This window comes from Mastigoproctus giganteus, chromosome 6, assembly GCF_048544385.1.
Source record: "Mastigoproctus giganteus isolate SK-2022 chromosome 6, ASM4854438v1, whole genome shotgun sequence".
Classification (NCBI taxonomy): Eukaryota; Metazoa; Arthropoda; class Arachnida; order Uropygi; family Thelyphonidae; genus Mastigoproctus; species Mastigoproctus giganteus.
This window is the reverse complement of record NC_143580.1, coordinates 211,238,869-211,255,633: the sequence shown is the minus strand read 5'-3', so window position 1 is coordinate 211,255,633 and position 16,765 is coordinate 211,238,869. Positions and strand designations below refer to the sequence as shown.

At 37.1% G+C, this 16,765-nt stretch overlaps 1 protein-coding gene across 1 annotated transcript in view; it reads right to left on the bottom strand.

The window, feature by feature from the left end:
- The window catches only part of LOC150084920 (serum response factor homolog), a 50,480-nt gene extending 34,492 nt beyond the window's left edge, over positions 1-15,988 (bottom strand). The window contains exon 1 of the mRNA XM_090376706.1: positions 15,586-15,988. Coding sequence (XP_090232832.1) covers positions 15,586-15,918 — 333 coding nt within the window. The 5' untranslated portion in view covers positions 15,919-15,988. The remainder of the gene's footprint in view (positions 1-15,585) is intronic.
- Positions 15,989-16,765: the final 777 nt, after the last annotated feature.

The window sequence follows — 16,765 nt, the reverse complement described above, 5'->3', positions numbered from 1 at the left end:
TGCCGTATGGTCAACACTTCCGCATAGGTTTTCAATTTCATCCTGGTGAAGTAAAGTTAGAGGGAAAACCGTTCTGCAGGTGAGGCATAGGTCTATGAACGATATCACTATTTTGAGTTTTTTTAGGGAGTTTTCAGCCTTCACGTCACGCAGACACACTTGTGTAGAACACTTGTGTAGACAATACATGATAAAAGATACCAGCTGGCATACTAAGATCAAAGTAGTCATTACGCCAAACTATGACAAAACAACAACCCACATCACCTAACAAATGTATTACAGTATATCAATAGCGGGAGGAGGAGGGGGAAGAAGCCGACACACAGAAGCCAACAGGCAAATTTTTCCCCGGGCATTTTCTTATGGATATAGTATTTAATATGTCCAAATTCCATGTTTATTTATTTACTAAAACAGACTGGGAAGTATTTTACATTTTTATAAAATTCCTTTTGTAGCATTTTATTATTTTTAATTTACTAAATGGCCTTTCGAAACTAGTCACCGTTACCGGAAACGTAAGAAATATATGGTGGCTTTCTACTATTATATAATAATATTGTTATATGATATACACTGTGCTGCCACTTTATTAGGTACAACCCTGTTGTGCACACAAATGGTTTGTCCCACAACGTTGGAAGTCACATGACCACAGTTGTGGATATAAATACAGCAGAACAACCTTTCTACTATAAGTTAAGCGTACAAACCATAGCAAGAATGGGGAAAAGGTGTGATCTATCTAACGGACTTCGAACGTGGCAGGGTAGTACGTGCAAGACGTGCTGAACAAAGCATCTCTGAAACGGCAGTTCTCCTGAACTTTTTACGCACCACAGTTTCAGGAGTGTATCGAGAATGGTGCAACGAACAGAAAACATCCTCTCAACGGCACTCCTGTGGAAGAAAATCGCACCACAGTTTCAGGAGTGTATCGAGAATGGTGCAACGAACAGAAAACATCCTCTCAACGGCACTCCTGTGGAAGAAAATCGCTTGTTGATGAAAGAGGTCAGAGGAAGATGGCTAGAATTGTGCAAGCAAACAGACGGACCACAATGTTGCATATCATGTCAGAATACAACCTTGGTGCGCAGAACAAAATATCGCAACGGACCACTAGTCGCACTTTGTCGCGAATGGGCTACAACAGCCGACTGCCGCATCACGTACCTTTGTTATCAATGAAGAACAAGAGAGCACGCCTCCTGTGGGCACATCAACACCAGCACTGGACTATCGAGGATTGGAAAACAAATTGCTTGGTCTGACGAGTCGAAGTTCCTGGTGCATCATGTTGATGGAAGGCTGAGAATTTGGCGAAAACAACACGAATCCATGTACCCGTCATGTCTGACGACTACTGTGCAAGGTGGGGGAGGGCAGTGTTACGGTGTATCGAATGTTTTCTTGGCACACGTTGGGTCCACTGATACTCATAGATTCACGTCTGAATGCCACATCGTACCTAAACATTGTTGCTGACCAAGTGCATCCGTTCATGTTGACAGTTTATCATCAGTCAGATGGTTACTTCCAGCAGGATAATCCGCCAGTGCACAAAGCCCGAATCACTATGGAATGGTTCCAGGAACATGACAATGACTTTTCTTTGCTGCAGTGGCCCACTTAGTCGCGGATCTCAATCCTATTGAACATCTTTGAGATGAGCTGGAAAGGACTGTTCGCTGCAGGCCTACACCTCCGTCGAATCTCAAGGAACTGCGTGACACACTCATGTGTGCATGGTACTCCATTCCTGCACGTTTTCAGCATATTGTTCAATCCATGCCTAGACGAATTCAGTCTGTTTTGAACGCTAAAGGTTTTCTATAATATTTATAAAAAAAATTTATTGGGACAGACCCGTGTCACCTCCTCCCTCGTCTTCATGGGCCTTAACGCTTTGCTAATTCCTGCGTCGTGGTAGCTACGCTTCCTTCCCTTGTTGAAGATCAACTAATTCCAATACGGTATGAGATAAAGCCCATAAAGCTAACTACTGTCTGGACAGGAAGTATTTCTATGTTAAATCCTAGGCTTTTTTAACCCGAAGCCAAAATAGTGAATTTGTGGTTAAATAGTAACACTTATATTGAAAATATATGTGTAACACTTTAATATAAGTGTAATGCAGCAAACCGACCACAGAACACACAATTCATGGACATAATACACATGGGTGGATGAGGTTATTCTTGGATAACCCTAATATGAAATTTTTTTTTTAAATTCGTATCTCACTTTTTCAGGTTATACGTGACGAAGTACAAGATACGAAAAATCTTCGAGAAAAAATTGTTCAGTTCAACGAGAACTTTCAGAATTATGTCCAATTTTGAATTTCAGTATCCTCCATTATCTCGTTATCTGAAGGTGTTTTCAGATAATGAAATACAGATAATGTGAAATTAAATATCCTAAGAACTTCCACAAAACAACGCAAGTCTATTAACTTTCATAAAAGCTTGTAACGTTTCAGGGCCGCGTGCATAAAACTTTTACCGACCATTAAGATTCCACATAAGATAATTTAAATCATTTATCAACAATTTAGTACTCATGAAACTTTTATCGGTCACATGGTTTTTTTTTTTTTGTTTTTTTTAAGCGTGCGGCTCACCATTATTATGCAACAGATAAAAGTTTTATGCATACCAAACTCCTGTTAAATGATATCAATTAACATCTTACAATTTTAAGCGTCCGGATTCAAACAAGAAAATTCCACTGTTCCTCACTACACTAAATATTGCTATACATGTATTTATTTTGCACCGCCTCATTACACGAAAACGGTCTCACTGATAGTATTCATTTTGCGCTTGGTTGCGGTCGCTTCCAGACTTCCATCCATCTTTACAAGTTCTCTGAGCCGAAGTACCGTGCAACACGGCTAGGGCCGCAGCTGTTAGCTTCATGTCTGTGCGCAGCATATAAACAAGGCGCATGTGCAAACATCTAGAATATGAAAAAATACTTTCTTGTTAAGCACAACGAAAGAATTCGTCTTATTCAATTCCACACAATACATTTTTACGTTTTTTATTCCAAAGATTTTGAACTTTCTTATTTCTACCTTCTAATGAAATATTGCTAGAGATAAAGGAATGCAGTTGGCGGATATTTTTTGAATAACTATTTCCTAAGGAATGAGCTCATCCTTGGCTCAACCTAAATTATTTAGAAACTCGAAAGAAAGATTAATTGGGGAGCTGAAAGGAACCAATCCCCTAAAGAAATTTTGATCTTGGCCTTTCGGTATCGGATATCCCATACCAAACTACTGGATTAAGCATGTCCTACCAAACACGCAAGATCCATGCTTGGGTACAAGACCAGTGACATCATGACATGTTTACTTTAGGGGATGGGAATCAAAAAAAATTCAAATTATTATATTAGGGCCACCCGTAACTCTTACATATACCCATATATGTATTAGACTGTAAATTGCGTGTGTTCTCCAGTCGATTTGCCTGTTTTGCTGGACGAAAAAAACCCCAGTTTATGGAGAAAAAAAAAAAAACCTTGCTATATACGCCTAAGACCGACTAACTGCGCCACGGAATGAAAAAAGCCCATAAGAGTTCCTCGCATCATCGACGGGATTCAAACCCGACCCTTTTCCACCCCGTGTGGGGAGGACGGTGATGATACCACTGTGCTACAGGCGTAGACGGGGGGGGGGAGGTCAGAAGAACTATTAGCTGTAGATTTAAAAAGGCTAATCTCTTTATAAAGCATATTTCATATTATTTCAGGTTTAGATAAAACGCCCCCACTTTCTCGAAAGTTTGCTCGGGCCGTTTCATGACGCTCCACACAGTTTTGCAGATAATATATTAAAGCATCTAGACTTGCCACTGATTGCGCAAAAGCGATTATGGGAGTAAAATACGCCTCTTCAGCTTAGGAAGACAAATTAATTACGATATAAACATCAAACTATAACTCGCATTCACGACTATTTCTTGTCATTACATTACAAACTTGTGTACTGTACTTGAAGCAGGAGTGTTCAACCTACGGCCCCAGCATCTCTTAATATTGGCACCAATATCAGTAACTTAAAACTAGGACTGTTCCTAGGGATGTAGTTACAATTTCAAATTATGGGGAGAATGCCCAGTCCTACAATTGAGTCTATTTGATTTTTCTGAACAGTAAGTTTTGGTGGCCTTCGTGGGTAGGTAGTACAGTTGGTAGGATTGCCATCCTCACAACAACACCGGGTGGAAATGACCTGAGTTCGAATCCCGTCGATGACGGGAGGAATTTTTATGGGTAATTTTCATAACGTGGCCGAGTTAGTCGGTCCCAGGCGAGGGTAGCATGGTTTTTTCTCCCGGTAACACGGGTTTTTCCTCCAGCAAACAAACAATCGACCTCAGAACAAACGCAATTTACAGGCAATATACACGGAGCAACGTGGCCTTAGTCGCCAGTCCTCTTAAAAACCCAAATAACAAGTTTTGGTGTTAACAATACTCGCAAAACTGGTGGCTCACCCCCTTAATTTGGTTTTAGTAAAATAGCGATCAGATTCTTCAAGGGAATGTATGAAATGTCTGATTGAAATTAACAAAAAGTTTTGAAAGTTTAAGAATTTATAGCTTTGGGAGGAGAAATTCGCTTATCACTTCATGAATGAGAAAGACAAAATTATGGCTGAACTTAGTGGCTTTGGCTGTTCATATTTTTGAAATGAAGCTGAAACTATTTCGGAAATAGTTCGAAAATGTTAATCTGTGTAATTTTAGTTCCTGTGCTCAGTAAAGCTGGATCAGTCAGTATTTCCTTTCCAAGTGTCTGTGCTGTAGAAATTATTGATTCCTTGGCTGAGAATTTTAAAATGAGTTTCATTGACTTTCGTAGTCATGACGCAAATATACACCGTCCATTCGAAACATTATGGTGGGTATGTCCCGCTTTGCCGTCAGTACCACCGACACACGGGCTCTATAAAGCCTCCGAACGTTTCAGGAGGTATGGTGTTGTACTGTACAAATTATGGTTAGCCAGGATTTCGCCTGTAGATCTGTGTTAGTTCGTGGTGGAGGATCCAAATGCCGGATCTGTCTATCCATGCAGTCCCAAAGACGTTCTGTACGATTCATATCCGGAAGTCACTTTCGTGTTCGGTGAACCACTCTAGAAAAATAGAGGCAACGTGGCAGAGCGTTTTATCCTGCTGGACCACACCTGTGCTATCCCAGAAGCCAGTCACCATGAAGGGGTGTACCTCGTCAACCACAATGGATTGATAGTTTTTAGTGTTCAGGGTGGCGTCTAGGGATATGAAGGCTCAAAGAGATTCTTAGGAAAAGAACATTCCACCATACCAAAATACTGCTGCCACCTGCCTGTTTGTTAGACCAGAACATCAGAGTGATTCGTACCCTCCGTACAACATAGCAGGAAACGTGATTCATCGGAAAAGGCAGCCTTTTTCCAGTCGTCAATGGCCTTACGTCGTTCAGATGCAAACTTTAGGCGTCGTTCACAATGAGTGGCCGTAAGCATGGGCACCTTGACGGGGCGCACACTTGCAAAATGTGTTGCTAACTTAACCAAGATTCAGGTAAACCGTCATAAAAGGTAACGCTTCCTGTTGAAACTGCCAAGCAAACTTGAGCCATACTACAGTTTAGTCAGTTTACAGTTTTTTGGAGCAGCACAGACTTCACATACAGAGATGCGCATGCTGTCCAAGCAAAACATTATGACCCGCATGTATTTTAGCAATACGCCGTTCCTCCCCGGCTGGTGGCATTTCGCGGTAACAACAGGTAAATGTAATACTACAGGTTCGTGGCATGCGTTCTTTGATCAAATGGCTTCGAAAAAGGGAAGATTGTCGGGTACCGCGTGAAGGGTGGCAGTATTACGGAAACTGCGAATAGTATGAGCTGTTCGCGGATGTTGTAGTTTAGGTATTCCAGGGGGGTGGACGGATAGTGTATAGAGCAGCAGTTTCCAGGTCCAGACGCCCACGCCTCATCGATGGTAGGGGTGAACGTAAGCTGTCCCGTCTTGTGTCGAGCCGACCAACGGAAAACGATGGAACGGCTGACCATGGACTTTGGTATCTGCTTGGCAGTACAATGGTTATAATTCCCAGTCCTCCCGCAACGGATGGAAAAACCCCGGATTCGAATCCTGTCAATGATGCGAGGAACTTTTATGGGATTTTTTTCACTCTGTCGCTGGGTTAGTCGGTCTCAGGCGTAGACAGCAAGGTCCCCCTTCCTAGAAACTCGGGTTTTGTGGTCGACCAAAGAATAAGCAATTCATGAACATAATACACGTGGACATATTAGTTAGTTTTTGGATAGCCCCAATATGACAGAGCGCCTCCGTAGCCAGGTGGGAAGGAGCAGCAGTGCGTAGCACACGCTTCTTGATTAGACCGGGGTTCGAGCCCGTCACCACCAAATACGGAGGATGCGGAAAGGTCAGGGAATGACCACCGCATATCCCGGAGCAATATGGCCTTCCTGTTTTTTTTTTTTTTTTGTAATCTGTCCACCCCTTCCCCATGTTTACTTTAGTTTACTTAGTTGCTAATGCTCCTAAAAACCAAACAACAATATGACAGTTTTGACCACGTACTTTAATCAGAGGACGATCAGCGACGTTATAAGAGTGCAAAACAATTATAATTCAGAATTTTACTCACTTTAATTGATAATTAAATTTTAATCTTTATTTTTTCAATGAGTTAATTGTCGAACTCGCTTGAAGGTGTAGAACTTAAAGTGATAGCTAAATTTTGAATACTTATCATAGTTTTGCCTTTTTTCATAAATAACTTATTTCATCATTATTTGAAGATACTTTACACTTTTCCTTTTTATTATGAATATATTATTAAATTTGGTGTATTATATGGTTGGTTTGCCTGTTTTGGGGATGAAAAATCCATTTTCTGGAAGTAAAACCCTGCAGCTATCGACCTAGACAGAGACCACATTGTGATAAAAAAACTTCATAAAAATTCCTCCCGACTCGACGCGACTCGACCACAGGACCTTTTCACTCTGTAAGCCGCGAGGGATGTCTTTTGTATAGCAGAGTCATGATACCAGACAAGCTCATTTGTCTGGTATCATGACTCTGAACTGTTAATGAAACGCAAGTTAAAAAAATTAAAATTACAAAATTAGAAAATGTGGTTAATATAAAAATAAGTACAAGAAAAAGTTTTATAGAACGCCATCACTTTTTCAGATGGTGTCTATCCGTCTTTGTTTACAAAGGTAATCCTTAGAGGACTCAGCTTAGAGTTATGTATTGAGGTGATGGAGAGCTTAACCTTGACATAAAAATAGAATTCGAGCCAAGTGCTACTCAAAATTCCTGTTTTTTTTTTTTTTTGTAATCTGTCCACCCCTTCCCCATGTTTACTTTAACGAACAGCTGCCAGTATACTTAACTTTCCTCCAGAGCGGCTTTCTGTGTGTTCTGATACTGCTCATGTCCAACAAAAATACCACACACACGCGCTTGTTGATAGAAGACTGCGTTCTCTGGACTCAGCGACAGGAATGAATAGAGTCAACGTTTGTGTCATAACGCCAGATAATTTGATAATAGGTTTATCTTTTAAAACATTATTTCTTAGGGAGTTATTGAACCTAACGACCAGTTAGGGTGATATTGAATCTAATGGCGAACCGTTAAATTCTGGTTTGCAATAATTGAACTGGACCAGAAAGTAGGATTTTGCTTTTTATTTGAGTCTACCTATGATATAAAACAATATTCTTAATCAAAGCTGTTTTAACCAGTACGCGTAGCTCTTTTACTAAATGTCCTGATATGCACATCTTATGTAAAAGTTAATTAAACTTTTAAATCCGCAGCTGGCTCTTTGCGTATTAATTGAAAGTTACTAACCACCATTGTGATAATCACTATCACCCCCCTCTCACCCTAATATTACCCTCTTCTACCCCTAATATTACCCCCTTATACCCCTAATTTAGCAAATACTTACTGTTTTCGGAATGGTTTAACTGTGGACCAGTTCTAAATGAAAAAAAAAATTAAAAGTTTGTAAAACTGATCCCATCCTTTAATTACTTGTATTTCATACTTTTTTTGTCATGTAGTGTTAATTTTGTATCAGCAACTCTGAATGTTTCTTGTGTTGGTTTAAGAATGTAATTTATTTTAGGTTCATTAAAAATACATTTTCACAAAATAATAACTTTAAATAAAACAATACAATATAATAACAATATAACAAAACAGTGTAATAACAATATAATAACAATATAACAAAACAGTATAATAACAATATAATAACAATATAACAAAACAATATAATAAGATCTGTTGAAAATATTTTGGATTAATCATTGAAGGAAAACGTTTTCTTTTTATTAAATTCTTCTATTAGATATCGGAAATTACGGTAATTAATAAACGATCATCGTAAAGAGTGATGGTGGAAGGTTTCTGGGGCCAGAAATTAATTAAACAAATCTTGCAATAAATTAAGATATTTCAAGCATATTATGTGTTTTGAATTGAAAGAAGAGCTCAGAATTACTTTAAGCTTAGTTTATTTAAAAACGTTATAGAGAGTATTATGTTATTTCAGTACATATGTCACTTCAGTTGCTGCTGTTGTTGTTCTTGGCCCTGACTAAGATGCACTAGTTTCCTGTATTATATTATAAACTTCCATTTCGTGTTGTAGCGATGTTAGAGATGAGATAATAGTATTAGTAGTGGCAATTGATGCACGAAAGCAAGCTTATATAGCATCAGCCAAAAAAAAAAAAAAAAACACTATTCATCCATACCCTCCAAGAATCTGACCAGTTCTTTGAATTTATTCAAACCATCCATTCCACAACAACAGGTGGAAGCCTGTTCCAACAATCAACTACCCACTGGCTGAAGCCAAACTTTCACACATTCATCCTGCAACCATCCTTCCTCAACTTGCATTTATGCCCCCTCATGTGTGTAGTCTTAGCAAGTAGAAGAATACCATTATCATTCAGCTTACTCAATCCAATCAAGGTTGTAAACACCTCAATCACATGTCTAGTCTCCAGATGCAGCAAGCTGCTTTGCACCCGTTCCAGCAGCCCCATTTTCTTTTTAAAGTGAGGTCTACAAACTTGTATACAGTACTCAAGATGCAGCCTAGCCATGACCTTGTACAAGGGGATAATCATCCCCTTATTACGGCTAGCAAAATTTCTGTATATCAGTGAGAAAAACATATGTGTTGTCCTGGCAGCATATCTGCACTGCTCAGATGGTGTCTATCCGTCTTTGTTTACAAAGACGAATAGATTGTCAATAACAATACTGACAGTACATCCAGACCTCGCAGAACGCGAGTTCGATTAACGCGATTTTCAGTTAACGCTATTTGAAAAATTATACCACTTTACACAATGCAGATTTCCAGTTAACGCCATCTTTTTTTTTTTTTTTAATGCGATAGTTGAAAAAGATTTCAATCACGCGTTAAGCTTACCGCGAGTCGTACGGGCAATAAACAAACGTTTGCCTGCTGCCCGCCTCGGTGTGTTCCATCAACCATTGGAAGAAGACGTGTTACTTGTTTGTCTCCTGCTAATAAAGTCAATGCACACTTGCATAAAAATTCAAATTTTTAAATGAGCCAGATGAAAATGTTACCGCGAAGGAGATAACGGTAAAAGAATTAGATGAAATCTTTTGTATCCCAGAGATCCTCAAACAAAAGGTTTGAGGTTTTCTGCGATATTTATTTCGCCAGGGCCCAGAAAAGATTGTTGTCGGCTATCGGAAACTGATTGACGAAAAGTGAAAGTCAACACTGTTCAAATATTTCCGCAACAGTCATTTCTTCATTGTGTATTTTATGTCAGACGTTCCCAAACTTTCTCGGTCCACGGCGCCCTTAGTGTCTCAGTAATTTTTTCAAGGTGCCCCCATACCAAAAGAAATACCTAACAGTTCCGTTTAGTAGTTAGGTCCAAACAACTTAATAAGAAATGCTGAAACTGTGAACTACCTCGAGCTAGTAGTTCGCGCGGTGTCCGACAGATGTCGAGTATGGCTGTTTCCCTCGAAAATTTAAAATATTCCGCGGCGCGCAGTTTGGGAACCGCTGTTTTATGCAATAAACATTTAATTCCATAATTATTTTCATTATCTTTTACATTGTATACAGTTAAAAAGTTATTTAAAAGGTATTTTTAAAATTTTTTATGGACATTCCAGAAGGTCAAAGACCAATTATAATTTTCCCTATGCTCGTGGGATGAATTAATCGCGTTAATCGAGATCAGCCTGTATTGTTATTATTAATCTGTATTTAGTAAGATCAATACATAAAGACAGATTTATCTTTAATAGTTATAAAAGAATAAGAGAAGTGATTGTCCTGAAGAAATGATTCTTGTCAGAACTATTTCCAGCAAAGCGGCAAAAAACTTTCTTATTCATCGTAAATCCTGTACAGAAATATGATCGGCTTCTATAGGTTTTTAATTTTGCAAAATGATTTCGGGTATCTGAAAACGTAGGTTTTAATATTACACAAAAATTATTATTAATAAAATTAAAATTCGTATTACAAACTGTAAAGTAATAAATTTATTATTTTTATAATAATAAAAATATCAGAGAAAAAACAACTACAGTATTCATATTTAATAGAAATAGTATGTTCAAATTAATATTAATAATTATATTAAAATCTCCCAGGAAATTTCATTCGAGACACACTTCATAAAACGTAGTAAAACGGATTAAAGATTTATCAACTCCAGTGAAATAAATTTATAACACTGCATAATTTATCATGCATATGGTTTAAAGAGCTGTATACCCCCCCCCCCCCATCTTTAAAAGGGGTACGAAAAGAGATGAAGTTCCGCAAGTGACTTAGAGGCGTCCGCTTCCGTCTTACAGTTTCCCCTACTTCTCCCTCTTGAAGTACGGAAGTAATCTCTTGCAGTCAGTGCTCCTCCCTTGTCTCCGATGCACACTAAAAGAATAATCTTAACTGGGGAATGGCTGACCTGAACCCACCCAAGCACACGTGCAATAAATGGTCGCTTAAAATAAGAACAGAGAGGAGAGGAAAATTATCTCTACCTCATAATTTGGTGCTGGAAAGATGTAATGCCACATGGTGTAAAGGGGGTATTATTAATGGTCTGAGACAGCTTTAGGAGCGGAGACCTTGTCCCACTACGAAACGCATTAAATCAGGCCTACGATTCCGTTTGTCCGAGAGCGCGTAGGAGAAGTTGAATAAGAGCTTTCATGAAGGTATACGAAACCGTTTTTCGTACATTCATTGTGATTGGATGCTGGATGATTTTAGGTTAAACATTAACATGCTGATATTGGGCTTAGGATGAAAAAACTAGACAATGAGGAATACAAAGCTTTGCTTAATTTACAAATGTGTTATGGTAGATATCAACGATACGGGACAAGGTTAGAGAATACAAGATTTAGATTTCCACCATACAAAGATAGGATGCACGTATTTATTCCATTCATCAACGTTCCTTAGGGTTTTATCTTTTTTTTTTTATGCATAAATTTTGATTAAAAGTCATCGTTCTGAGTTTCATTATAAGTATAACTTTAATGGAAACTATCCATTATCTCTGTATATGTTTTAAAGAATGAAGCATTTTGCTGAAAATAACAACAGAAAGAAGCTAGTTATATCAAATTGTCAATCTAGACTAGATAATGATGATAGAAATGGTCTGCAACAAAAGAACGTGTATAATTTAAAGAAACTGAGTTGGAAAATTTATAATACGTACTACAGCGAAAGTTTTATGTCTGTGCACTGAATATCCATATACAAGAAAAACAGTATTGTAGTCTTCCAAATCAAATATCCTATTACGATATCATGTAATCAAGATAAGAAGTTCTCAAAAGTACATCAAGATAATTTAAAGAAGTGTTCAGAATTATTTTAAGATACAATAAGTTAGTTTATTCCAGAAAGCTGGTGTATTTAAGCATGGTCAGGATAAGCGGCCGCATAGAGTTTCGGAATGTAGGGGCCCCTCCAAAAGTATCATATCTAAGGAAGAGTCAAGGGTGTTAGCTCTTGACATTGTGCCTCAGATATAACCTAAAGATTATCGTGAAAAAAACCTTTTGTCTTGTGTGTAGAACGCTGTTGGATGGAACCCTGATTTCGCCTTTAAAAGACGTCATCATAATAAGCAATATAATTATAACTGGAATTAATAAGCAATATAATTATAACAATAATTAAATACTATATATACTGTATATAACTGTATAATATAAGGATGCTCATTGTTTCAATATCCCGGTGACAAAAGCGAATCCTCTTAACGAATTGAAGAGTAACAACTGCAACAAAAAGAGAAAAAAGTTGGAGGTGGGATTTGAACAACTATAACGTTGTCTTCGCTGAGAAAAAAATAAAAATAAAAAAAGACAGGTTTCAGTTCCAGTTCGCTCTTAAAAGAGAATATTTTTTGTCATTCCACCAATTACAAATTAGAAATCTTAGGCCTAATTGTGAAGCTATCCCTCTACCAAACAGATTAATTTATAATGCCGTTTAAGACACCCAACAAAATACAAAATTTTCAGGAAATCCACGGTACACTATATCTGCAGTTGTTCCAAAAAAAAAAATAATAATAATAATAATTATAAATAAATAATAATAATAAATAAATAAATAAAATATAAAAAAATAAATAAATCTTCTCTTTATATTTCAGAATGGCCACATGTAGTCAGATGAGTTATAAAAGACCCTTATTTTATTGAAGTAGCCAGAATAGTTTTAAGAAAAGCAACAGCCCGAGAAAAGGAATCTGGGAAATCCGCTTAGACTATCATACCGGATAATTGTATTATGGTGGCCTGAGAAAAGTTAAGGGGGCTGGAGAAGAACACGAGATTTAAAAAGTTACTCCTTGAGAGCGCAATCTCTCATGTGGTTTTACTGCTGCATTTCTACATTCGTTTCGGCGAGGTGCAGTTGGATGGTAAATATTATGAACTTATAGCTATGATTTAACAAGCATAATAAAATATAATGCTGATCGGCAACCAGCATTAGGCTTTTTAACAGCTATCTCTTATCAATTATGGTTCTACAGAAATGGACACAAAAAAAAATCTCAGTCTAATAATTAATTAAACTCAGAGGAGTTTAATTAATTATATTGGCAATAAATAGATAATACATTGTGTCATTAACCGTATTTAGCAGTCACGCGAACTTGAACCACGGTCCACTTAAATGCGTGTGCATTACTGCGCTCTCACGATTGACCAATTGGCTATGTCGAGATTAAAAACTGTTTAATATCATAAACTCCATTCTTAGTTGAGATTTAGCGAATGATATGTGGTTTACCTTTGTAAATGCAAAACTCGAGGCCAATATCGTAAAAATACATATATTCAAGTACGGTTTTGATAATGTATTAGAGATTATTAATTTTGTCAATAAAGGCACATATATATATATAAAAGTTGTATTAATATTAAATTTATTAATCTTGCATTCCCTGAAACCATTTCATCAACTGTATACCTCTTTTCTATGTAACTCTTTAAACATTTCCTTTAAAGGGTTACATTGAATACCCATATATATATATATAATGGATTAAATTCATTGAACTGTCTTATTAATCTTTACAAATGAACAATAAAACAGCACAAAATGAATATTCAGAGTTCATGAAAGTGTTAAATAGTAGAAATCCAGTGAAATAAGCATTTTAAAAGTAACTATTTTTCCAAGCTTTGAAAAATGCTTATTTTAAAAGTCTTTGCAACAGCAATAGTTTTAACATGATGTGGTATTTGGATATCAGAAAAACACTGCATTATAATAGACCGAAAAACGAAACGTCATTAATAAATATTATATATTTCTAAACCTTGTTTGAACCTAAAGTCGATAGAGCTCATAATCTCCATCCCAGCTAATATCAAACATGAACAGAACAGTTACTATGATGTACTACAATATTACATCATAGTAACTACCATATTATTGCTAATTAATAACACTACAATAATACTACATGATTACTACAATATTATTACTAATTGTAATAATTAGTAATAATTATTGTATTATAGTAATAATATTGTATTCTATTTTATAATAACAATATATGTTAGTACTTAATGTGGCCCCTTTTCCCTATTACAGTATGTACATGCTAGAAATTAAGCATTTATTATTAGATTAATTCATGATGCGCACGTGCATCATGAAATGTCAAAAGACATTTTTGCACGCATGCAAATGTTTCTAGGTGTTCCCTTTTTTTTTGTCCAGTTATCTTTCTGTGGAACCAACCAATCCATGCCAACAATTTTCGATTAGATTGAGACCAAGACTACTTAAGCCAGATGAAACATGGGCCGTTGTGTCGTTGCAATTAAACATTGCAATTATAATTCATTCGAATTATAATTTCACGATAATTATTAAAAAATGGCAACACAATGCTGGTTTAATGAATCATATAAAAGCTTACTTCTTTCAAGCAATGACATGCTACAAAATCGTCTTTAAAAATGGTTATCCACATGATGATAATGTGATACTCCGATGTGTTGTATAAACACGTGCATTCTTTGTGCCTCTTGCAAAGAGGCATCCCACTACTCCCGCTAGAAATTCATCTCCATGCCATCTCACCACACGTGAATTTAAGTGAGGAACTTCACATGGGCCACTGTTTCTTGGAGATTATCAGCACAAAACTCCTTCGGCGATGTATTTCAACGTAGTTTTTCATGTTTTATTTTTCTTATTTTTTTCGAATTAGCTTTAAATTAAAATGCTCATCCATTCGCCAATCTGGACTTCAGATACAAAAAGTTGAATAAGTTAATGCGTTCAAACCGAAATGCGACATAAGATTATGACATTATTCAAATAATGTTAACAAATATGTTTTGCATACTTTGTAGAAAACTGTAATTATTTTGCAATTTATTTACATATTTAAAATTTTTTGAAATTTGTTACTTTTTTCTTTTTTCTTTTTTTTTTTTGTTCATTATAGTACTAGATTGGCTACCGCAGCCTAGAGATTTTGATCATCTCTCTCTCTCTCCCCTTCCTTCCCGCATGTCTCTCAAGCGCTTATACGCCGATCCTGCATCTGGAGATATCTTGGTGGAATGAAATGCTATGAAGTAATTCTTCATATAGTAATTCTTTCGTGTTATGAAAGTTTTTTTTTTTTTTTTACTTTACTTTTTTTTTTTAATGTTACTTCTTTGTTTAAGAAGTAACATTAACTTAAATTAAAGAAAAACAAAGAACTGTGATTATTGATTACACTGCTGGTATTATGTTTAAGTTCAGGAAATTTATAAAAAAAATAATAAAACAAAAGAGCACTGGTCAGCTGCAATGTTTTCTAACTGATGCAAAGACATGCATAGGAATGATGGACAAGGCAAAGAAAGAAAGAAAGAGAGAGGGAAAAAAATTGGTTATTCTTGTGTGCAGCCGAACTTCCGGTCTGCGAAAAGCCTACATTTTTCATAGAAATAATTCATACATACCTTTTTCATAATTCCAGTTTTTCTTTTGCTAAACGTTGTATACCGTCGTAGCTTGTTGTCAATAAATTCCATCTTTATCTTCACGCGCCCTTTGGTTTTTTTACCATTTGGTGGGGGAGTCTTTTTTGGTGGACTGGATGGGTTAGTCTCCTTAATAGACAACTCTGTGGCTGTGTCCACTCCATCTCTCTGAAGGTCGTGTCCAACACCATTGCTCTGAACAGATACACCTCCCATATTTATTCCCAAAGTGCTGTTCTCTTCCGTCAAGGTCCCTATCCTTTGTAAGCAACTCTGGTCACGACCCCTTTCTCTAACTGACGGACACTGCATAACGGAAAGAAAATCGCAACCATCGGTCGTTTCGCAGCGTCCCGCCGATCATACACTTCCACATGTACTGTCATGAAGCACGCGGTGCGTACGAACTACTCGTTTGGCAATCGCGAACTTTCTTCTGGATGACATTCGCCTAAAAACATAGTCCCTGAAATTGAACGCACTTAGTCAAACATTGGTTAGGTGTCCTGACCTGCTAAACAACCTTTGACTTTTCTGAGACCTATCTAAACGTATTTATTCCCGAAGTCATTGCTACTTGTGAGCTTTTATTATACCACCGATAGTGCTCATAGTGAAATGCGCCACGATACATTTGAACCAATAGCGCCGAAGCCTGTGTTGCCATATATGGTAATCAAAGTTCCCAAATTTGGAATGTGTGACCATAAAAGGCAATGACGAATCAGTAGCAGCAATCATTCAATGTCTCCTCACGTCTGTCTTCCCGGGACAGCAGTGATAATGAGAGCAAAGTCTGAAAGGGGGGGGGAACGGTTTGTTACGGAAACTAAAATCTCTACTGTCACTAAAGGCTTTCACGATGCCAAGGTCGTGCGGAAAAGTTGCGGAAGTCAATAACTAGTAACCCGCTGAAGTGGCTTTGGTGGAGGTTTCCCAGGATCAAGTTCACTACAGGGAACAGCAGCAGCAGCTGCCGGCCTTTAATTTAGCCTTTTGCAGAAGTTCCGAGCCGTAACAGGCGTAATGATTTTCGTTTAGTGCCATTTAATTAATGAAAATAAAATGATGATAATTCTGATTCTTTTAAAACTTGTTCGTTTTCCTTTATCAGCACTAAAGCGAAAACTTTTTAAATAAACTGTTGCCATAGCAACAC